General features: G+C 51.4%; 1 protein-coding gene across 1 annotated transcript; it reads left to right on the top strand.

Moving 5' to 3' along the window:
• On the top strand, positions 1 to 12,499 carry SLC38A7 (solute carrier family 38 member 7). Its single transcript, XM_069456705.1, has 11 exons — positions 1 to 48; positions 3,332 to 3,720; positions 4,369 to 4,567; positions 4,800 to 4,944; positions 5,845 to 5,943; positions 6,802 to 6,859; positions 7,077 to 7,191; positions 8,511 to 8,658; positions 9,204 to 9,403; positions 10,192 to 10,246; positions 12,326 to 12,499. The coding sequence occupies exons 2-11, from the start codon at positions 3,451 to 3,453 to the stop codon at positions 12,426 to 12,428; spliced, it is 1,392 nt and encodes a 463-aa protein (XP_069312806.1). The 5' UTR covers positions 1 to 48; positions 3,332 to 3,450; the 3' UTR covers positions 12,429 to 12,499.
• The last annotated feature ends 11,760 nt before the right edge of the window (positions 12,500 to 24,259 follow it).

Raw genomic sequence — 24,259 nt, 5'->3', positions numbered from 1 at the left:
TCCATGCTCACGTGTCTCTGCTGCCGGCTCGGGAATGAAGCACCGAAGGTAGGTGGTAGACGGTAGAGGCGGTGGGGAGTGGACACGTTAGGTCCCCGGGGTCCCTGGAGCCACCACCACCACCACCACCGCGGCAGAGCTCGGGCCCTTTCCCCGCAGGGTGCCGGAGCCCGGCGTCCTCGCCCTACGCCCGCCCTCTGTTGCGCCGGCTCCGCCGCGCCTTAGCCGGGCTAGTCACCACCTAGTCCTAGGCCGGGATCGAGTCCCAGAGCCCCTCCCCACTTCACCCCACAGTTGCACATCCGCCTTACGTCAGGCCTGAGAATCAATCCTCCGCTGCCCCGGCCCGGGTGCTCCCTGGCACACCTCCCAATGCAGCCTACCTCTTGTTTTTCAGAGCTCCAGCCTCAAGCTGGACTGGGAACCCACGCCAGCTGGGATCTGAGGGGCCTACATCTGTGGCCTGAGCATATGGGCACCAGGCTTCTTCTTCTGGCTCTGCCAACTAGCCGCATTGACCTTAGTCTAACCTCTTTCCCACCGTGGGCCTGTGACCCTGTCTGATCTGGCACTCCTTTCTGTGAGTTAGTGTCAGAGCTGCTCCGTTCCCCACACTCTGCTGAAGCAGCACAGAAACAGCGCAGACTCTTCTCTCTGCTGACAGCAGGTTTTAGGTTATGTCTTGAGAAAGAAGAAATTGGGGGCCAGAGGGGGAGGTGAGGAGAATCAGATCCCAGACGTTAGGGGAAAAGGAGCACTGCAGCCCCACCATAGCCAATCAGGTAGAAAGGGCAGGTAAGCTGGGAACACTGGGGTTGAGTAATTTGGGTGTGAGGGATGGGGGTGCTGAGAGATCTTGGACCAATGCAGAGAGCCTGCAAGAGGTGGGACCACTCTGCCTCCAAGTTCCATAAGGACCTCGCCCCCCACCCCGCGCTCTCTTGTGGGTGGCAGAAGTCTGGGGCAAGGGTGCCAAAGGGAAACGTGGGAGAGTCAGAAAGCCACACCAAGCCGTATGACCTTGAATGGGTCACTCTGTAGATGTCTGTGTCTGTAATGTGAGCAGGGTGGAGGTGGTCTTGTAACTGGAGGCATTCACTTTGTAGGACTCTCTCTTAAGCTATGCTGGAAGCCTGGGAGTCCCAAAACTCTGCCTTCGTGACTCACTGCTTTGATTTTTGCTGAGTTGTTGGCCTGATGACAGGCTGCATAAGAGGAAGAGCCCTGTGGCATCTGACTGATTTTTCTGGATTTGGAGCCAGCAGAGGAATGTTTCCTCTGGAGCTGTGCCCCTTGGTTCCATGCTTGATGACAGATGTCTGAGAGGACCTGAACTTTCCCTTTCCTTCTCGTTAGTGTAATGTTCCAGCCCCAGGGGCCTTGGTAGCCATTCTACACCTCCAGGGGCTGAGGGCATCAGAGGGCGTGGCTCTATGAGGGACAGTGGTTAGACCAGTCATTATGGCTGAATCCAGCCAGTTCCCTTCTTTTCTCTGTGGGCTACAAAGACCAAACCAGGGAGGGATGAGTAGGGAATAAAAGAGAGTTTTGTGTGAATGCCCTGGATTGGGACTCAGGAATGATGAGACTCTAGGGAAAGGAGTCTTTGGCAGATTTCACCAGCCTGCGTGGTAACTAGCCAATAGCAGCCTCTGGGGAAGGCTGCTCTTGGCTCCTTACTACCCCATCGGCCCCTGCCTTTGTCACCTGGCCTTCATGTCGCTCTTCTGTCAGCTATCCCAGTGCCTTTGTGCCCATTGTTACCTGGCCAATGGCACCAGGCCCTGATTTTGATCAGTATTTACGCACTCCTCACAGGAACTTACCGTGTAAAGGCTTAGAAAGGTGAAATGACTTGCCCAGGGTCACACAGCTAGGAAGTGGAGGGGTCAGCATGCTGACTTTAGAGTCTAATCCGAGACCCAGTCCCACCACCCCTCCCTGTTCAGCGCTACACTTGATCTGGGGGTGGACTTGGTTCTTTAAGACCATCGTTTTCTTGGGGGTCTCAGGCTGTGAGCTTAACTTTGAGAACACTGAAGATTATTTTCAGGGCCAGGCTCCTCAGAGCCCCTTAAGATTCTGGGAAGAAGAAACCTCTTCCCAGTTTTCAATAAAGGGGACCAAGGCCAAAGGAAAAACTGCAGCTCACCTGTGTTCACCCAGAGAATGAAGAGAATAAATCAGATGATAAGCCTGTATCTGAGCTCAGCTGTGCCCAAGGTACCATCTTGGGCCCAAAGGTGGAGCAAATACAAACAAATGGATGCGCCTGGGGTCTGGCAGGCCTGGCTTTACCACTGACTGCTGTGTGACCCAGGGGAGAGTGCTTAGCCCGTCTGGGATTCAATTTCCTCTTTGGTAAAATGGTGATTGTCATCATCTGCCTTTTCGGACTACATGGAGGATCAAGATAAAGCATTCCATGGCTGCAGCAATGGTAGTTGATAGTAACAATAAACATTGCACATTTGGCTTCAGAGCCTTGTAATCTAACCCAGAAGAACAAGCCAAGTGCCCATGAAATGCTAGCACATGAGGGAATGCGGGCAGGAAACATCCTGAGCGCGGCTGGGTTCCCGGGTGGCTCCAAGAAGAGCACAGGGAGTGTCTGAGGAAATGAAGAAGGGATGGGACCTGACAGGGTGGCTGGCAAAGTGGCTGGGAGCATTCCAGGCACGGGATTAATAATTGTTTTCCTGAACACACATACATGACAGACGTGGAGGGCTTATCACATGGGAGAAGACATGTGGGTCAAGAGTGAGACATGGCTTAAATTTTGAACAGCCTTGAAAGCCGCACAGAATTTAGACCCTGGGCCAGAGGGAGGCGTGTTGCGCTGTAATATGTTGAATCACCATTCTTGGTAAGGGCTCCTCTGGGGACCTTGTGGGATGGAAACAGACCAGGAAGCCAGACAGATCTGGATCCAGATCCTGCTCTGCAACTTGCTAATGTGTGACCCGGGACAGTGATTTGATGTCTCTGAACCTTGTGACCACGAGGGTGTCATAAGGATCGAATGAGATAAGATAGGTCCATGACGTGCCTGCCCAGTGCATGGCCTCTCTCTCGTGCTGATGTGTGTTAGTACTTCTCTTTTTTACGTTCACATCTAAGTGACTCCATGGGTCTGTAAGCCTAAAACAAGCAAGATTTGCACGTGACATATTTCTGTCCCTGCCTCCCCACCCAGGGCGGCGTTCTGCACAGAGGCACACTTGGGTTTGAATCCTGGCCATGTGATCTTGGGAGAGTTGTTTCGCCTTTCTTTGCTCCAGTTTCCCCATCTCAGGATAACAGTAGTGCCCGCTTTTGTCCCATCTAGGTTGAGAGGAGTCCTCTGAGGAGAACAGCCCCAAACAGGCGAGTGTTTCCTCCGCTGCCCGAGGGATGTGTTCGTGAGGCAGGACCTGCAGAGCCCACAGGAAGAAGGCTCTCGGGGCCATGGCCCAGCTCTGCATCAACAGTGACCATGGCGAGTGGGGCTTGAGCACAGATGCTGGGGAGCGGGCCCGGCTGCTGCAGAGCCCCTGTGTGGACACAGCCCCCAAGAGTGAGTGGGAGCCCCCTCCTGGGGGTCCGAGCAGAGGCACCACTTCCACGCTTGGGGCTGTCTTCATCGTTGTCAATGCCTGCCTGGGCGCAGGGCTGCTCAACTTCCCAGCAGCCTTCAGCACTGCCGGGGGCGTGGCAGCTGGCATCGCACTGCAGATGGTGAGTGCACTGGCCGGGAGGGCAGAGGTGCAGTTCAGATGGGCTCTTTGCCTCGAAAGGGGGACTTTGGGTCAGGGATGGCCAGTAGGTGACATATGCACCACTCTCCCCTCCCTCACACGGGGCAGACATCACTAATCTATTCCAGCGTTCTTTCTTCTGAGCCCAGACGAGGCTTCAGAAGCCTTCCCAACAATCAGAGAAATTTGAACATCAACTGCATATGTAATTTTTTAGGTGTTATGTTGATTTTGTGGTTATGTTTAAAAGGAGGGCCCTTATCTTTCAGAACTATGTACTGAAATACTTACTAATGAAATGATGTGATAGCTTGTATTGGCTTCAGTATAATCCACAGCGGGAAGGGGAATATGACGAAAGAAGATTGACCGTGAACTGATCATATTTGAAGCTGAGTGATGGATAATGGCAATGCTGTTCTCCCTACTTTTCTACGTTTGAAATTTTTCACCAAACATTTTGTTTTCACAGAAAATCTCAATTCAGCATCCTCTAGCAATCTGTTAAAATTGCCCCATGAGATTTGGCAAGCCTGCTTTGGGCACTGGCCCGGTAAATGCTGAGCAGGCCCAGCATGCCCTCTCCTGCCAGGCCTTTCCCACATGCTCTGGTTCTGCACCCCTGCAGGGCATGCTGGTTTTCATCATCAGTGGCCTCGTCATCCTGGCCTACTGCTCCCAGGCCAGCAACGAGAGGACCTACCAGGAGGTGGTGTGGGCTGTGTGCGGCAAGCTGACGGGTGTGCTGTGTGAGGTGACCATCGCCATATACACCTTCGGCACCTGCATCGCCTTCCTCATTATCATCGGGGACCAGGAGGACAAGAGTGAGGTTCCCCCTCAGTACCTACCTCTCCCCCTCTGCCCTGGGATCCTGGAGTGGAGGGAAAAGGCGCTGAGCACCTGCCTAGGACATACTCAGGCCCATCATTCACCTGGGAGTGCTCCCTCCAGGCTGCCGGGCCCATTATACAGAGGGAGGTCCTGGGACCCAGCAGAGCAGAAGGGTCACACCCTGTGGTGGCCTGACATGACATTCCCTCCTTTTTCCCCGTGCAGTTATAGCTGTGATGGCCAAGGAGCCTGAGGGGACCAGCGGCAGCCCCTGGTACACGGACCGAAAGTTCACCATCAGTCTCACTGCCTTCCTCTTCATCCTGCCCCTGTCCATCCCCAGGGAGATCGGCTTCCAGAAGTATGCCAGGTTCGGAGCAGGTTCCCAGCCCGGGGCAGTGAGAAGCTCTGGTCCTGGGCAGATGGAGACCCAGGGCTGCTGGGGAACCCCGCTCCTCCGTGCCACCTCACCTTCTCAGGGAGCAAGAGTGGGCAACACAGGGTGGGCCAGGGCTTGCAGGGTTTCAGGCAGCAGACCTTCCTTTTCTGGCTCTATCAAGGGAGATAGCAACCCTTTTATCACTGAGAGATTCAGTTCTAAGTGTCCTTGTCAATGAAGGGATGGGTGGTGGCCGGGAGTGTGAAGACAGCCTGCTGGCCTGGGCCTTGGCTTTCCCTGGGAGGATGGGATTTGGATCACCTGAGATTGTCAGCCTGGCAGCATCTTCCACCCAGCTTGGCACAAAGGGAGGAGACTGGCTTCCTGGCTCAGTGTCTGGAAAGCTGTGGGATTCTAGACTGTCCCCAGTCTGTAAGTGAAGGGGTCACACGCAGCTGTGTCTGTGGCTTCCTTGAATGTTGACATTCCAGTATTTGTACTCTGAACCCTCTTACCTCTGGCATCTCCTAGTTCTCAAAGGCTGGGCTCAGAGGATGGCCTGCTCGCCACGCTCGCCAAGGCTGGGCTGCTCTGACTGAAGTCCCAGGTGTGCCCAGGTCTCTACCATGGTCTCTGAGCCATGGAACTGAACCAAGGCATTTCCCAATGTCCAGAAATGCCCATCGGGTTCCTTACTGGCTCCCTCCTAGCTGTGGCTGCTTTCTCTGAAACTTATTTCTCAGACATTTCCTGAATCTTTGCTTGGCATAGTCCCCAGTTCGTACAGTGGACACTTGTCACTAGAGCTGAGTGTGGATGTCCCCAGGGAGGGAGTCAAAGAAGGGGCAGCTGGCATGGGGAAGAGGATACCCAATCTCTGCTTCCCGGCAGCTTCCTGAGTGTCGTGGGTACCTGGTACGTCACTGCCATCATTATCATCAAATACATCTGGCCAGATAAAGAGATGACCCCAGGGGACATCCTGACCAGGTAAGTGAGGGCCCCTTGGGAGATGTATAGGATAGGCATCAGAAGGCCACACAAGGGGCCATGGCTCATGCCTGTAATACTAGCACTCTGGGAGGCCAAGGTGGGAGGATCGCTTGAGGTTAAGAGTTCAAGACCAGCCTGAGGAAGAATGAGACCCTATCTCTACTAAAAATAGAAAAATTAGCTGGGTATGGTGGTGCACGCCTGTAGTCCCAGCTACTCAGGAGGCTGAGGCAGGAGGATGGCTTGAGCCCAGGAGTTTAAGGTTGCTGTGAGCTAGGCTCTCTAGACCGGGCAACAGAGTGAGACTCTGTCTCAAAAAAAAAAAAAAAGCCACACACACAAGTGCTCTTCACAAGGCTTATTAGCTCCCTGGGGCTGACTCATTGGTCATTATAGGAAGGAGGCAAAAGATCCTGATCTCTTGTTACTGGAGGGAGGAGTGACAACCAGAGACAGGGGAGACTTTGCCACCAGCATCCAGCAGATGAGTCAGGGCAAGACTAGCGCTTCAGGTTATGGAGACCACCAGGGTGGAAATGCACATTTTTCTAATTTGTGCTTCTCTGTAAATTCTGTATCTTCCATTTGTGCATAAGTCTATCTTTTTTTTTTTTAAGTTTGCTTTTTTCTTTGAAAGGGACAAACCAGAGAAGCAAAAGGACTTTTCTGAGCCTCAGTTTACTAGCCTGTGAAATGGAGATGTCTCCTCTCCCCGTTCACAGACTTCTGTGGGTGGAATGTGTAGAATGCTGGTTGCTGGAGGCCGTAGTGGGATGAATGAAGCGCAAGGGTGTGGGGTCAGTTGGTGGCTCTGAGGGGTTCCCAGCCAGCAGCACGTTGTGTGTTTGTCCACAGGCCGGCTTCCTGGATGGCCGTGTTCAATGCCATGCCCACCATCTGCTTCGGATTTCAGGTGCCAGTCGTGAGGTCCCTGCTGTCCCCTTAGCCCACCGCCCACCCTGGGATGGAACCCACGTTACATGCAGGATGGGGGAAATCCTGGGTGGAAGGGTGGAGCGGGAGCCCAGAACTTGTCCCTTGTCCGTGAGGCCTTTGTCCCGTGGTACCTGCCTCTAGAAACTGAGGGTGAGGTCACTTCCCCACCATGACTGTGCTCTTTACCTGGACAGTGCCACGTGAGCAGTGTGCCCGTCTTCAACAGCATGCAGCGGCCCGAGGTGAAGACCTGGGGCGGGGTGGTGACGGCTGCCATGGTCATAGCCCTTGCTGTCTACATGGGCACAGGTGAGTGCTCCCCTCCCCTTCGAGTCCCCAACTCCTCTGGCCCAGCTTTCCTGGGGACAGCCCTGCACTCCCAGCAGGATAAACGCTTCTGTAGGCATTGGCTTGAACTTGGGCTTCCTGAGACCTCCTCCTGCCAAGATGAGAGAGGTGTATTCATGCATTTGCTGATTCATCAGTTCTAAATTGGTGCCTAGGAAGTACCGGGAACTGTTCTCAGCATGGAGAATTCCATGGAGAAAAGTAGATCTGGTCCTGCCCTCACAGAGTTAGCAGTCTCATTGGAGACACAGTTGTGCCATAGGAACTACGGAATCGATAAGGAATTGCAGACAGCAGAGAGTGCCACAATGACGGTGAAAACAGGAAAGATGTGGATGGGACCAGGCAGGGCAGTTCATAGAAGTCTCTTCTCTCAGGAGGCCCAAATGATGAGAAAGAGCCAGACTATGAAGAGCTGTGGGAGATGTGTTCTAGAAGAGGAACCACAAAACTCCATGTCCCTGAGGCAGGGACAAAGAGGGGGTCTGTATAGCTGGAATAGAGTGAGTTGGAGGCAGGTGGCAGGCACTAAGGCCAGGCAGGTAACGGCGGCCAGATCCTATCGGGCCTTTAGGGGTGGCGGGAGCCAGAGAGGAAGCTTTTTAAACAGGGGAGTGGCTCAGGGAAAGACGGCGCTGACTGCTCTAGGGAGAGTGGTTGAGACGGGCGAGCAGGACTGGGAGACCCAGGAAGAGTAGCCCTGTGATTCCTTCCGTGGATGGGCTGCAGGAGCTGCCTGGCCCAGTACTGTTCTAGCCTCTGAAGACACAGCCCAGAACATGAGAGGCAAACAAGCAGAGTCCCTATTCTCCTGGGACTCATGTTCTGGTGATAGACAATAAACCAATAAAAAAAAATTAGAAGTGTGTATTAGAAAATTGAACAGGGTGATTTGAGCGAGTGCTAGGATGAGGGTCATTGTAGATGGGCTGGCAGGAAGTGTTTTCTAAGGAGGAACATCTGAACTGAGACTTGAATGAGGAGGACGTGGCAGCGTGAAGACTGGGGCAGATGGAAGAGTTAGTGCACAGGCTCCGCGGTAGGAACACACTGGGCAAGTTCAGGATCAGAAGGATGAGGGTGGGAGGGCTTCCGGCGAGGAGGGGTTATGAGAAGCCAGGTGGGAAGCATCTGATCCCAGACCCATAATCCCTCCAAGCCTCAGTCTAAGCTTCCAGAGCTGCTCCAGTGTCCTCCCCAGCTGGTGTCACAGGAATGGGCGGTCCACCCCTTACCCTCCCAGGGTTGCCCTGACCCGGCCCCCTTGTCCATGCCCACAGGCATCTGTGGCTTCCTGACCTTCGGAGCTGCTGTGGACCCTGACGTGCTTCTGTCCTACCCCTCGGAGGACATGGCTGTGGCCGTGGCCCGAGCCTTCATCATCCTGAGCGTGCTCACCTCCTACCCCATCCTGCACTTCTGTGGGCGGTAAGCCCCCTCCCATCCCACCGGGACCCTCCTGCTCCTCAGGGCCCCTCAGCCCCCTGTGAGCCCTTTCAACACAGGCCTTTGGCCTTGTGTGGAGCCCATTCTGTAGAAGGAGAAACTGAAGCCAGTAGAAAAGAGTCAGTGCCTAGGATGGCCACCCAAGGTACTCCCCAAGCTGGGTCTCAGGAGACCCCTTTTGCCTGGGGTCACCAGAACATTCAGCAAGCCCTCTAAGAATCTCTGTTGAGATCCTTTCCTGAGCTTTCACATGGACACCTAGCTTTCTGGATACCCCAGACTGTTCCTTTTAAGGAGAATAGTGGTATCAGTTTCCATGTGGTGAAGCAAAGCACTGAGCCCTCCCCATCTCATCTGGTCCCCACAGCAACCAACCACAGTGCCAGTAAGCCCATTTTTCAGAAGAGGAAATTGAGGCTCAGGATCAGGGCTTTACCTACAGTCTACCTAGTTAGTGATCTGGCTCCTGTGAGCCAGAGGTGGGGCCCGGCGGCAGAGCGCCTCTGAGCCCTTCTCCATGCGGGCAGGGCGGTGGTCGAAGGCCTGTGGCTGCGCTACCAGGGGATGCCTGTGGAGGAGGACGTGGGGCGGGAGCGGCGGCGGCGAGTGCTGCAGACGCTGGTCTGGTTCCTGCTCACCCTGCTGCTGGCACTCTTCATCCCTGACATCGGCAAGGTCATCTCAGTCATCGGGGGCCTGGCTGCCTGCTTCATCTTCGTCTTCCCAGGTACAGGCCCCTGGCGCCCCCTCTCCCAGCCCCACAGCACAGACTCCCTGGCCTCGGCTCCCCACTGGCTCAACACCTGCCAGGGAGAGTAACTGCCAGCATTTATTAATCACCCACCTCAGCTGTATGGGAGCCCCTGTCCAAGCAATTATCTCCTGACGGCTAACAGATTGAACTAGTGAGTAAAGCTCTTCCAACTCAAGGCTGTCTGGGTTCAGAGTCGATACTCTTAATCCTTCATTCCAATATCGGTTGCTCTCTGACTGTCAGGGATCTGTCTGGCTGGTTTAGCCCATCACAGCCCAGAAGGCAATGGGGTCTGGTGGTGGCACCCTGGCACGCACATCGGGAGACCTGAGTTCTAGACACGGGTGTGCGCCAGATCCCTGGGGAATTGTCCTGTCTGCCCATGAGTTCCACCCATACCCAGCTTGTCCAGGAGGCCACCTTGAAAGCCCTGGCCACTTTGCTTGGAGAAAGGGAGCCACATCTGCTCAGAAGTGACTGGGAAGAGCCCTGGGGTTGAGCTACCACTGAGTCACCATTCATTGCCGTCCCTTTAGCTCCGAGTGTCATATGCAACCTTGTCAGATGCTGGCTGTCCTGGGGGAGCAGATGCCAGGCCCCCCAGCCGGATGTAGAATGGGGGGCAGAGATGGACTATCCAGAAAAGTAAACACAGGCCTTTCTGTGTCCTCCACCACTGCCTCTTGGAAGGGGGGAGCCTGAGCCTGAGGGAGGGAGCCCCCTTCCCCCACAGACTCTCAGGGCCACCTCTTTCCTAACAGGGCTGTGCCTCATTCAGGCCAAACTCTCTGAGATGGAGGAAGTCAAACCAGCCAGGTAAAGCAGGGCGTAGCCCATGGTCCTCCCGGAGAGGTGGTGGATTGGGGAATGACCTTGGTGGGGCCTTAATAAAGGCAGGAGTCAAGAGACTTGTGTACTTAAAAATCATGGAGTTTTTAATACCATTTTTAAAATGGGTAACATGCTAGTTGTAATAATTCAAACACTATTGAAGGGCTTAAGAGAAAAGAGTAGAAGTCGCCTTCCCCCACAGCACACTCCCACCACACCCCTTCTCCGGAGATCGCTCCATGTTAGCCGTGTGCTCTGTGCCCCCACACTGTTGCTGGGCACGTGTACGTTTCTGTGTACACATAGCTATGTGCATGTATATACAGATAAGGGGCTTTTGTAAACAGTTTTGTTTTATCAAAAATGGTTTCATGCCAGACACACTTTTCTGTCACTTACATTTTTTTCACTTCTCCATGTCAGCACAATATTTGCTTCTTTCTTTTGTAAGTGGCTGCAGAATATTCTGCTGTGTGAATGTGGACACCCTTAAACATCTTGACATGCCTATTCAAACATTTTGGTAGGATCGAGTCTTAGAAGAAAACTGCTGGGTCACGGAGCGTCTTTGTTTTACTTTGTTTTTTTGTTTATTTGTTTTTTAATTTTTTTAGAGACGAGGTCTCACTCTATCGCCCAGGCTGGATGCAGTGGCCTGATCATAGCTCACTGTAGCCTCAGATAACTGGGCTGAAGCCATCCTCCTGCCTCAGCCCATGCCCAGCTAATTTTTAAAGTTTTTGTGGAGATGGTTTCTTGCTGTTTTGCCCAGGCTGGCCTCAAACGCCCTGCCTCAAGAGATCCTTCTGCCTCAGCCTCCCAAAGTGCTGGGATTATATGCATGAACCACCATGCCCCACCATGTTCATTTTACTTTAGCTCATGGGTTCCAATTACCCTCCAAAAGGGCAGTGCCAGTTAGAGTTGCACCAGCTGTGAATAAGAGTGCCCTTTTCCCCACACCCCTGCCAGCACTGTATGTAACAGCCTTTCTAAGTTTTGTTAGTCTGATGGATGAGAACTATTACATTGTTTTAATATGCAGATTTCCCTGAGCAATGGAGAGGTTGAGGACAGGTTGCATGCTTTAAAAAAAATTGTTACATCATAATCTTGTTCATTGTAGAAAACTTACAAAATACAAACATGTCTAGAGAAGAAATTAGGGCATGGTGGCTCACACCTGTAATCCTGGCACTTTGGGAGGCCAAGGTGGGAGGATCACTTGAGCCCAGGAGTTTGAGACTAGCCTGAGTAACAGAGTCAGACCCTGTCTCTACAAAAAATAGAAAAATCAGCCGGGCGGGGTGATACATGCCTGTAGTCCCAGCTACTTGGGAGACTGAGGCAGGAGAATCGCTTGAGCCCAGGAGTTTGAGGTTGCAGTGAGCTATGATGATGCCTCTGCACTTTAGCTCAGCCAAGAGAGCAAGAGCCTGTCTCAAACAAATTAAATAAATAAATAAACAAATGTAAAAATTTTAGCTGGGCACAGTGGCTCAAGCCTCTAATCCCAGCTACTTGAGAGGCTGATGCAGGAGGATCACTTGAGCCCAGGAGTTTTAGGTTACAGTGAGCTATGGTCGTAAAACTGCACTCCAGCCTGGGCAACAGAGCAAGACCCTATCTCTTAAATATATGTACATATTAAATAAAAAATAAGTCACCCTTAATCTCAATACCCTGTTGCTGTTTTTTGATAGATATATTTGCAGATGTCTGCTTTTTGTTTCTTTTTTTGATGAAATGGATCACGTTGCATGTGACCTGTTTTTTTCCTGAACATCTTTCCTACAGGAGACCTGCATTCTAATCCTGCTCCTGCCCTTGGTGTATTGTTACCAGTCAGTTTATCCCATCAGGTCTTGGTCCCCTTACGTATGGAGTAGGGATAATACACCTTGCCCTACATGCCTTTGTATGGAAAAGTCCGTAGGAAGTAGGAAGTGCTCTACCAGCAGGAGAAGTAGTATAATTACAGTAATTAACTGTTATATATATTGAAGTCTGCAGAGTCATGGGATGGGATAACTGATCAGGCCCCTCTCATCCTCTGCCCTACAGCTGGTGGGTGCTGGTCAGCTATGGAGTCCTCTTGGTCACCCTGGGAGCCTTCATCTTCGGCCAGACCACAGCCAACGCCATCTTTGTGGATCTCTTGGCATAACCACTGCCTTCCAGGGAACACATGGCCTTTGCCATTAGACCTAGGAACACATCTCTTAGAGCTGTGGGGTCACTCTGTGTCCACCATCATTCCAACTGGTAGGATGACATCTGGACATCCTTTTCCAGGGACAGTTCTGGGGCAAAGTCAGGCCCCACACCTCCGGACAGCTCAAACCCAGCTCCCTACCTGCTCCCCCAGTCCTGGCAGTGCCGTGGATGGTGGCAGGAGTTCTCATGTCACAGAGGAACCATCTTCCTCTCCAGCTCTCAGCTTCTCCATGCCTGGAACCCATGGTGAAGAGGCCAGTGGGTCTCAGAAGAAGGAACCCAGTCTGACTCCCCTCTGGAGAAAGACTGTGGACAAAAGGCCACCACCCTCCACAAAGCAGCCCATCCGGAGTAGGGGCTGTGCTCATTATCTGGGGGTCAACAGTGGCTTCCTCTGGCAACTTCCAAAGGTAGCACTACAGTCATACAAATACTCAGAGGCAGGTGGATTCTTGTCTGCTCCCTCCTGGGGCCCCATCCTGTCTCTTTCTCCAAACCTGATGGTCCAGGCTGGGCACCCCTGTCCTCCTCCATCCCCAGGCATCACCAAGTCTAATGTTTACAAACGGTGCCAGCCCGGCTCTGAAGCCAGGGGCCGTCCCGTGCCACGGTGCTGTGAGTATTCCTCCGTTAGCTTTCCCCATGGGGTTGAGGGGGGAGTCTGCTTTTCTCTCTCAGATTCCAGAAGGGCCCCCTTCTTTGCAGAGGCTCCAGGGTAGGTGAGGGAGAAGTCTGGGAACCTTTCTGACCCTCCATGCAGGCTGGGCTAGCCAGGATCAAGGTGAACGTCTCTGACAGCTTTTTCAGTGATTGTTTCTCTTCTCCCTGCCTCTCCTCTTCCTCCTCCCCTGCCAACTCTTCTAGCCTGATAACTCAGAGAGAAGAAGGGCAGCCAGGTTGTCACTGATGGGCACAACATTTCAGCCTGTCACACTGGCCTGGAAGTTTCCCTTCCAGTCTGGATCTTGTCTGTTCCCTCCCTCTCCCTCTCCACTCCCTACCCCATTGCTCTGCGTAGCTCAGTCTCTCCCACTCACATAAGTTGGGGGGAGTGGGGATACCAAACCCTCTCTCACAACTTCCTCAGCAACATACGTCCATTGGTCATGGCCTTGGTGGCCTGTCAATCACATTGAGGTCATACCTGAATTGTTACCCCAGGTGGGGTAAGGAGGAACATTGTCCCCCCCACCCCCACCCATACTCCCATTTGACCGTCTCGGCCCCTCAACTGCCCTTGTTCATTTTGGCCAGTCCCAGGCAGCAATCCGGCTTCCTCCTTCACCTGGAACCCTCAGCATTTTCATGGCCCCTCCTGGCCCAAATTTCTGTAGTGGGGGTGCGCAGCAGCCCACCACTCAGGGCAGAGGCTGGCTAGGCTTCTGCTCAGTCCCCAGACTGGACGAACTGCCTTTGCTCACGTCCCCTCTTGGTGCCTGATCCTCTCTGCCCCAGGGGGGCAACCCCACTCTACTGCTCTCCCGCACAGCACCGGGCTCTGCCAGCACCCACCCCTGACAAGGCGAGGACAGCCCAGGCAGCAGGGCTGCTCAGCCTCCCAGTGCTGTGTTTCGGGGTGGGGGTGGGGGGATGTAGGAGGAGTCATTGCACAGAGACAGACCATCAGGAAAAGGAGCTGGAATCTTGCCTCTTGGCCTAACCTCAGGAGTCCCCCCCGCCCCCCATCCTCCCCTCTGTCCTTTCTGTCAGGGTATTTCACTGTTTCTTTTCTACTTGTGCACATGAAGAAAAGGGAAGATGGTTAATAAAAGGGACTTGTGCTGCTGAGCTGCGTCCCCTGTGTCTGGTGGTAGGGGCAGAGTCCAGGCCACTGCCAGGAGGAAGAAGGGCTGGGGTGGGAGGTATAGATGGCACATCATCCTCTATGACCCCCATTTTAGGATTGGCACCACCAGGCTCCCTCTACCAAGCAGGAACCTGCAAATGGCGCTTGCCCCCTCCCCTCCTCCCACAGCCTGTCAGTCCCTCCCCACTGACTTGGGAATGCAGCTCCGTCTGCAGTCTTGCTACCTCGGCCTTTACTCAAGCCCTCTCTGTCCTTCCTGCACCTCTGTGGCTTCTGACTGGCCCCTGACTTCAAACCTTGGGTGAGCTTCAAACTCCTAAGCATCATCCTCATCTTTTCAGAGGCAGGTGTTGAACAGGCCTCCGCCATCCTGGTTGCAGCCAATCAACCGTGCTCAGCGCTGGTGAGAAAATAATCAGAACAGACTCCAGCTCTGCTCTCAGCCTACTATTGGGAAGACTGATGCTAAGCAAGTAGTCACACAAGTATACACTTGCAAATTGCAGTAAGTGCCAAGAAGGGAAAATAGAGTGCATTATATTGGGGGCCTTGTCTGGGAGTCGAGAAAGACTTCCTGGAGGAAGTGATGTTTGAACTAGCCCCTGGATGATGAGTGGGAATTAACTAAGGGAAAAGAGCTGGGGAGACCTTCCAAGCAGTGGGAACTGCATGTGCAAAGACCCTGAGCTGGGAGGAACATGGCTTGAGGAACTGAGAAATGGCCAGTGTAGGTGGAGCGTTGCCTAGGTGTGGGAGAGCAGCAGAGGTGGGACTAGAGAGTTCCAGGCAGGTCTTCAATGGCTCCCTCTTGCCCTTAGGGTCAAATCAAACCAGCTCATCTCCCACCACACTCTTCTTCTCTGCTCCAGCCATACTCCAGTAAGGGTAAGCACCTCCCCCACCAGCCCCCATTCTGGTAGGGGAGGGGCTCACCCTCTAAGGAGGAAACACTTCAGATGGGCTTGCAGGGTAGGGTGGCTTTGGGCTTTAGTCTATGTTCACACCAGACTAGTGGTCCCAGAGCTGGAGGTTGGGTTTCACTGTCTTTGAACAGAGGGAAGGAAGGGTTACACCTATGCCAAAGGCACACTCGCATGCAAACAGCCAGATGCATCCAGTCATACATTTTACTCAAGACATCCCCAGCCTAATGTTTCACACACTTGAAAGCACTTGATCAGTGTCTGTCTCACCCATTAGACTGTAAGCTCCATAGGAGCAGTCCCATGTCTTCCCTATCCACCAGGTGCCTTACCCCGGCGCCTAGCACAGAGTAAGCAAGTGCTCAGTAGCTGTTGAGGGTAGGGCACAGTGGCTCACATCTGCAATCCAGCACTTGGGGAGGCTGAGGCAGGAGGATTGCTTGAGCCCAGGAGTTGGGAGTCACAGTGAGCTATGATGATGCCACTGCACTCTAGCCCAGGCAAGACAGTGAGACCCTGTTTCAAAAAATATATAATAGTTTTAAAAAGTAAAAAGATGAGCTGGGCATGAAGGTAGTCCTAGCTACTCAAGAGGTGGGAAGAGCACTTGAGCTTGTCTCTAAAAAAAAGTTGAACAAGCAAATGAATGAATAGGAACATTTGTTGAGTACTCACACTGCATAGCACTTCACTTGCATCATCATTTGGTCTTCACAACTGCTCTATGAAGAAGCCAAGGCTAAGAGAGATGACACTTTGCCCATGGTCACACAGGTCACAGGTCATAAGGTTGGAGCCAGACAGCACTCTTGCCATGCCTGAATAAACAAGTGAGGAGAGGGCGCTCAGAGACAGCTTGATGATTCCTGGACCCAGAAGGCAAGCCCAGGACCCTACCACACTCATGCTGGCACCAACACCAGATCTTGGAACCCTTGGGTCCTGTCCCAGCCAGTCTACTTCAGGTGATGGTCAAGTGACAGTACCTGCCGCTGGTGGCTCTGGGCAAATTGCTTCACCTCTCCAGGCCTCTGTCTCTAATATGGGAAGGATAATCACTGGCCTTATTTACCTCCCAGGGCAAAGGAGAGCCAGAGTAAAGAAAGCCCTCGGAAAGTAACAAGTGCTTTTAAGCAAAGGCCACATGTACAAAAGAAATGTGCAAACTCAGCTTCTCAAGAGGACACACACCAGGGTCTCACCCACTGCCTCCTGGGAGTCAGGGTGCTTCTCAGCCTTTAACTTGGGTAAACGTGCATACAAAGCACAATCGCCTGGGGGTCTTGGGCTACAAATTCTGATCCAGTAGATCTGGAGCGGGGCCTGAGGTCTGCATTGCTGACACTTCCAGAGGTGACAGTGCTCTGGCGGTCCTGGGGCCACATTTTTTTTTTTTTTTTTTTCTTGAGACAGAGTCTCACTCTGTTGCCCAGGCTAGAGTGCTGTGGCATCAGCCTAGCTCACAGCAACCTCAAACTCCCGGGTTCAAGCAATCCTCCTGCCTCAGCCTCCCGAGTAGCTGGGACTACAGGCATGCGCCACCATGCCCGGCTAATTTTTTCTATACATATTTTAGCTGTCCATATAATTTCTTTCTATTTTTAGTAGAGATGGGGGTCTCGCTCTTGCTCAGGCTGGTCTCAAAACTCCTGAGCTCAAACCATCCGCCCGCCTTGGCCTCCCAGAGTGCTAGGATTACAGGCGTGAGCCACCGCGCCCGGCCGTGGGGCCACATTTTGAGTAGCAGGAACCTCGTGAACACAGGTAAGTCTTTGGCGTCAGACAGACCTGGCTTGAATCCCAGTGATGCCTCTTAAACTGTGAGAAACTCAGGGAGTTGGTTCACTCCTTTTCCTCAACTATAAAGTGGGGGTGGTAGGTTATCAGCACTTATTAACATCGGTGTCACTAAAGTTGGTATTCAACCCCCCCCCCACTGCTAAATTTGGCTAAAAAAATGGGGGTGATGATGCCCACCTTGTAGATGTAGATATCACAAATCCAACGATAATGGTATAATGATACGTGTGACATGCATGATAGCAGGGTTGGCTATTTCGCTATAGTAGGAGTGTAACAGCAATTTCTTCCTTTGCTCAATAGAGGTCACCTTTGTGTAATTTCTGTTACGACAGTGGGAAGCCTGTGGCCTCAGAGGAGAATCCAGGCCTCTGAGTCACTAGGACTCTAAGTGACTCGGCTGCTTGGTACATATGAGTGACACCCCTGTGCTAGGGCGGGGCCACCTCTAAGTCTTGGCCTCCAGTCTGGTAGGGGAATCAGGCCAATCCAATGATCACAGATACTAATTGCATAGGTATGTGTGCTAGATGTACATATAGATATTTCAAACCCAGATTCAGTAATAGTTCCCAGGTATGACACAATGGAAAAACATTCCAGGAAGGAAGTATGGAGGAAGGCCAAAGGCTTTGCAGCCAGGAAGAAGGCACACACCCTGTCCTCCAAACATGTCAAGTCTCCTAGGGGAACTAGGCACAAGATTCATCCGTGTAATCATTCTTCCATTAAAAACAAAATTGATGCATTAGTTAAGAGGATGCTACAGATAAACCCTAAAGTCCCAGTGGCTTAACACAACAAATGTTTATATGTCACTTACATCACAGTCTAATGCAGGTGGTCCTGGGCAGGCACCTGGAAGGCAGGACTCGGGCTTGGGGCTGGCAGGGGGTGGTTGAAAAATTTCAGTGTGGTTGACTCCCGGAGTGAATACTGCTGAAGACCCACCCAGACCCTCTTTGGGTATCTTTGGGTGTGTCACTGGGCTGATATACCCAAGTCCTAGTGGCTGTCAGTTTGGCTAAGGGTCCACAGCTGCCCTCTTGTCAGCTGAGCTGCCCTCTACTGAAAAGGCACCCAAGCTTCACTGGGAAGTTACATCACACAGTCAATGACTGAGGCCGGGCATGGTGGCTCACCCCTGTAACCCTAGCGCTCTGGGAGGCTGAGGCAGGTGGATTGTTTAAGCTCAGGAGTTCGAGACCAGCCTGAGCAAGAGCAAGACCCCTGTCTCTACTAAAAATAGAAAGAAATTAGCTGGACACCTAAAAACATACATAGAAAAAATTAGCAGGGCATGGTGGCGCATGCCTATAGTCCCAGCTACTCGGGAGGCTGAGGCAGGAGGATCACTTGAGCCCAGGAATGTAAGCTTGCTGTGAGCTAGGCTGACGCCACAGCGCTCTAGCCCGGGCAACAGAGTGAGACTCTGTCTCAAAAAAAAAAAAAAAAAAAAAAAAAAAAAAGACTGATTGAGATGGGCACCTAAACCTACAACCCCCCCACCCCTCACTTCCCACTCCCCACCCCTGGCCTCAAAGTGAGACTACCTTCATGGTGCCCCTTCGTGATCAGGATATAGCCATCCTCTAGCTAAGACCACATTCTTGCTGAACTTTCTTCACCTGCCCCATCCTGCTTTCCCCATTCTCTCAATACATCAGTTTTACAAGAATCCCCATCTTATCTCAAGCCCTGCTTCTAGAGAGTCCAGCTACTCCCTAAGTCCCCTCTCTTCCCCTACTGCAGCCACACTCTGGAAAATGGGTTTATTCCCTAGAGCAACTGACCAGGGAGGCTCCTGACTCAGGAACCAGAGTTTTAGTAGAGGGCAGGGAAAAGGCAAGGGGCTGGAAACGGGGGTTATGTGGAATCCTACAGCCTGAACTGATGGGACCTCAGTCTCTGTCCTCTGCCTGCTCTGAAAGGCTGGAAGTTAGGTTCTGCACCCTGCCAGAAAGGACACAGGATGATCCATTCTGGGAGAAGTTGAATAACCCCCAGAAAAAAAGACCTACAGATACCCCAGTGCAAAGACTGGGTCCCTACAACACCCCATAGTGATGGCCTCAGCTGACAAATCAGCTGGAACCAAGTACATGGCTTCCAGTCAGAAGACTCTTGGCTATGGATGAACAACCACGGATCTGGAGGGAGAGATGAGGACAGCTCCTAACGTACCAAAGAGAGACAAAAAAGAGACCAAAATAGCAAACTGGAAAAAAGGCAACTCAAAGGGAACAGAGTTAACACAGGTAGAAAAAGTAAAAGAAAACTTATAATTAATACTCTCAGAAATAAAGAAGATATTATAATTGTAAAACAAAAAAAAAAGATGCCTTGAAAAATAAAATGAGAGCTAACACCTGAAACTTCAAAGTATGACAGTAGAATGAAAAGAATAAATCAAAAAAGAGTTGAAGATAGTTAAGAAAAATCTCCCAGAAAGCAGAACAAAGAGACGTGGAAAAGACAAAAGAAAAGAAAATCAGACTTTCAACTCAGTTCTGACATCTGACTAATAAGAGTTCCATAAATAGAGAGCAGAGAAAATGGGCAGGGTATGGAGCCGAGCAGGGAGGTATTATCAAAGAATAATTCAAGAGAATTTCCCAGAAATGAAAGACGTGAGTCACCATATGTGGTCCAATAAATTGAATTCTAAGGCTGCACACTACAAAAAAAGGAGAAAATCTTAAAAGTTTTCTGAGTGGGGGGAGGGGATGCTGCTTAGCATCACTGCAGAGTGGAAGCTAACATATCAATGCCCGCAAAATTTTGAGTGAAGTTAATTTTCAACCTATTCAGTATGTAACCAAACCTTCAATTAAGTATGAGCATGAAATAAAAATATTTCCAGATAAAGTTGAAAGTAGAATAGCGGTTACTGGAGGCAAGGAAGCAGGGTGGGGAGCAGGGTTAGCTAGAGGTTAGTTAACAGATGCAAAAGTATAGCTAGAGAAGAGGTGTTCTAGTGGTCTACGCATCAAAGGGTGAGTAAAATTAGCAATTTTGTTTTTTAAGAGAGTCGGTCTTGCTCTGTCACCCAGGTTGGAGTGCGGTGGCATCATCATAGCTCACTGCAGCTTTGAACTCCTGGACTCAAGCAGTCCTCCCACCTTAGCTTCCGAAGTAGCTGGGACTACAAGTGCTGTTTATTGTGAGGCCTTAAGCAAGTTACTTAAACTCTTTGGATCTCTTTAAAACTTTGTTCAAGGAAATTTTAAATTAAAAAAAAAAAAAAAAAAGCCTTTTTGCCCATTTCAGTATCTCCCTATAGAAAAATCACCATGTGGATCCCAACCAGAATCCCTGGTCCCATCTTTGTCTCCTCCTCGCTGTATTCCTCACCACCCACACCAGAAGTCATTGGGGCACTGGGCACTCTTTTTTTTTTTTTTTTTTTTTTGAGACAGAGTCTCACTCTGTTGCCCAGGCTAGAGTGAGTGCCGTGGCGTCAGCCTAGCTCACAGCAACCTCAAACTCCTGAACTCAAGCGATCCTCCTGTCTCAGCCTCCCGAGTAGCTGGGACTACAGGCATGCGCCACCATGCCCGGCTAATTTTTTCTATATATAGTTTTAGCTGTCCATACAATTTCTTTCTATTTTTAGTAGAGATGGGGTCTCGCTCTTGCTCAGGCTGGTCTCGAACTCCTGAGCTCAAACGATCCGCCCACCTCGGCCTCCCAGAGTGCTAGGGTTACAGGCGTGAGCCACCGCGCCCGGCCACTGGGCACTCTTAATTCTGCGACAAATAATCCTGCAGATACAGGGGTTTCCTCTCTGCTGTCTATATGGAAAATGCCAACTTCAAGCCAAAGCACGTTTCAGGGTCCCCAACCGCATGTGAGACCAAGTTTGGCCAAGGTTTCAAGGCTTGGGGGTTCATCTGTCCAAATGGGTTACCACTGAGGTGCCCAGTGTGTTAGCCCCACAGTGGGTCTTTGGGACAAGGGAAACTTTGGCCAAAGAGGGAGCCTGTGATCTGGCCTCGCAGGGGCAACCATGTGGTTAACTCCTTCCAAGATCTTCCCACCTCCTGGTACACAGCCAGAGAGACAGCACAGGATCCTTGCAGAGCCCACAGACTGCTGAGAATCTCTGTTTCCCACCTCACTGCTCCTCACTACAGCTGGGCCAGGGCAAACGTAAGACTGGAAGCTGATGTGTCGTATGTTCACATGTTGAAAGGTTACGAACTAAAGCCAGGCACAGTGGTGTGCACCTTGTAGTTCCAGCTACTTGGAAGGCTGAGCCAGAAAGAACACTCGAGCCCAGGAGTTTGAGGCCAACCTGGGCAACATAGCAAGACCCCATCTCTAAAAACAATTAAAAAATAAATTAAAAAATGGCTATGAGGCTGGGCATAATGGCACATGCCTATAATCCTAGCACTTTGGGAGACTAAGGTAAGAGGATCGCTTAAGGCCAGGAGTTTGAGACCAGCCTGGGCAACATAGCAGGACTCCATCTCTACAAAAATAAGAAAAATTAGCTGGGTATGGTGGCTTGCACTTGTAGTCCCAGTTATTTGGGAGGCTAAGGCAGGAGGATCGCTTGAGCCTAGGAGTTCAAGGCTGCAGTAACCTATGATCATGCTATTGCACTCTAGCCAGGGTGACAAAGCAAGACCCTGTCTCAAAAACAAAACAAAACAAAAAAACACAAAAATAAAAATAAAATAAAATGCCAATACTTACAAAATAAAACAATTTCAATTCTATATAAATCTTAAATTTTATTTTTGGTGGGGATAGAAATTTTACTTATCCATGAAATCCTCAAATCTGGGAACCTGATCTAATCCAACACCCTTATTAAAATCAGAAGAAAACAGGCTCAGCAAGAGAAGGTGACTTACCAAGGTCACCAGCAGTTAATGGCAGCCTGGAAGCCAGGCCTGCAGCCTGCTAGTCCAAGGCTTGGTCTCATATGACAGCCTGATGATGTTTACCTTGCTTAGCCTCTGTCTCCTCATATGTCCCTGATACTCATGCCAGGGAAAGAGGAATGGGGGAGGGAGAAGATTAGGAGGGGGAAGCCCTGGGACTCTCCCCGAAAGAACAGAGAAACAGCAGTGAGAAAATTTCAGGAAAAGCACAGAATAGAAGCTGGTTGGCCGAGCTCAGGAGTTCAAGACCAGCCTCAGCAAGAGCAAGACTCCATCTCTACACAAAATAGAAAAAATTAGCCAGGTGTGGTGGTGGTGCCTGTAGTCCCAGCTACTCAGGAGGCTGAGGCAGGAGGATCGCTTGAGCCCAGGAGTTTGAGGTTACCGTGAGCTGTGCAACTGCTCAACTGTAGTCCAGGGTGACAGAGTAAGACTCTATCTGAAAAACAAAAAAGAAAGAAAGAAAAGGGAGGGGAGAGGAGGGGAAGGAAGGAAAGAAAAGAAAGAAACTGGGTGCCCATAGGTAGAGTTTGCAAAATCCACTCCTCCTCAATTCCTCCAGCCCTCTCCCCCACAAAGGCAGGGCTGTGGCCACAGGAAAAGGACTCAAGAAGGAACTGCCAAGAGGGACTGTGGTGGGACTTATTTGGAATCAGCTTAGAAGCCCTCTACAGCCAGATGACAACCACAAACTCTGAAGATGACAGCTCCTAGCATTTGTGGACAGTTATTTTCTTTCATCATCTGAGCTTACACACAGCCATTCACCAAGGAACAAAGGCACTTTGCTTTTTGAGGCTACTATCATCAGGGCTTCTGGCACTGGGAGCAGAGCCAAACTGGGGCCATTGAGATCCTTTTAAAATGTGTAAAAGGGGCCGGGCGCAGTGGCTCATGCCTGTAATCCTAGCACTCTTGGAGGCCGAGGCGGGAGGATTGTTTGAGCCCAGGAGTTTGAGATCAGCCTAAGCAAAAGTGAGACCCCGTCTCTCCTAAAAATTTAGAAAGAAATTAGCTGGCCAACTAAAAATATATATGTATAAAAGTAGCCGGGCATGGTGGCACATGCCTGTAGTCCCAGCTACTCGGGAGGCTGAGGCAAGAGGATCGCTTGAGCCCAGGAATTTGAGGTTGCTGTGAGCTAGGCTGATGCCATGGCACTCTAGCCTGGGCAACAGAGCGAGACTGTGTCTCAAAAAAAATAAATAAAATAATAAAATGAGTAAAAGGGTAAGACCCCCCCAAAGCAAATGTCCAGTGTGTACTAGGCTCCCCCTCAGAACGGAGGCAGGGGCCACACACAGCAGGTGGGAAGGCAGGCAGCAGACCAGACAAGCGACCGAGTCTGGGGGCTGTGCAACCCCTGTGAGGGAAAGCACCAGCCTGGCCCGAGGGGAAGCACAGCTTTTGCCCTGCCTCTCAGTTCCCCATCCTCAATGCCAGGAAGTTCCTTACAACTAATTCCAGCCTCTCGGCTGCAAACCTTCTCCCTGTAATTCGGCCTCAGGGACTGAAATCCTCCTTCTGCATTGAGCCTGGGCCCCGGCTTCCAGGGCTGGCTTCAGCACTGGCCCGTTCTGTGACCTTGGGCAGGTCCCTCTTCCCTCAGGTCCCCCATTTGTGAAATGAGGTGGGGAGATTCTGTGGTTCCTCCCAGCCCTGGCTGATTATATCATCCTCAGCCTTCTCCTCCCCAGTTCCTTATCCCAGGGGTTGTACACAGAAGCCCTTTTGTGCTTATATTTTGGAAAAAAAAAAAAAAAGGAGAAGAAGAAAGACTAAGAAGAAGAAAACGGAAGAAGAGGAGGAGGAGAGAGGAGGGGAAAGAGGGAGAGAGAGGAAGAAGAAGCATTTAAAAGCTAAGAGCCATTGCATGGAAATCTGGACATCTGGCTCCTCTGAGAAGTCGGAAAATCTGGCCACACTGGTCCTCATTCCTGCTTAGAAATCGCTAGCCAGAGTCCAATGGACCCCTGCTCTCCAGCTCACTGCAGTTCTAGCCCGGCAGCTTTTCTCATGTACATGCCCTGCCTGGCCCCTGAGAACATCTGGGTTTGGGAGACCTGCAACTGACCTTGAACCCAATCAGCCAATTCCAGCCCACTCCCTTGCTCTCCTGTAACCTGGCATCCACTCTGCGGCTCTGAAATGCCAGTAGATGAGCAGATGCCAGCACCAGAGCCTGCTGTCCCACCAGCCTCTGCCCGGAAGCTCAGGCCTACGTCGAACGGGACTGGCCAGGAACACTAGCCAGGGCTGTCCTGGGAGTGAGGTTGAGATGGATGTCACCCCTCAGCTTCACTACGAACTTTAGCACTTCGTGGACCCAACATCCTCCCTGCTTGTCTGGCTGCTC

Source organism: Eulemur rufifrons, chromosome 23 (genome assembly GCF_041146395.1).
Source record: "Eulemur rufifrons isolate Redbay chromosome 23, OSU_ERuf_1, whole genome shotgun sequence".
NCBI lineage: Eukaryota > Metazoa > Chordata > Mammalia > Primates > Lemuridae > Eulemur > Eulemur rufifrons.
Note: the sequence above shows the minus strand (reverse complement) of the source record. Positions and strands in the feature narration are given on the sequence as shown.

Bases quoted from the DNA above. Each gene is read 5' to 3' on its own strand.
- SLC38A7 (XM_069456705.1), top strand. From the start codon at position 3,451: ATGGCCCAGCTCTGCATCAACAGTGACCATGGCGAGTGGGGCTTGAGC. The intron at 6,860-7,076 runs GTGCCAGTCGTG...TTACCTGGACAG, and splicing joins CCATCTGCTTCGGATTTCAG to TGCCACGTGAGCAGTGTGCC. The intron at 10,247-12,325 runs GTAAAGCAGGGC...TCTGCCCTACAG, and splicing joins GAGGAAGTCAAACCAGCCAG to CTGGTGGGTGCTGGTCAGCT.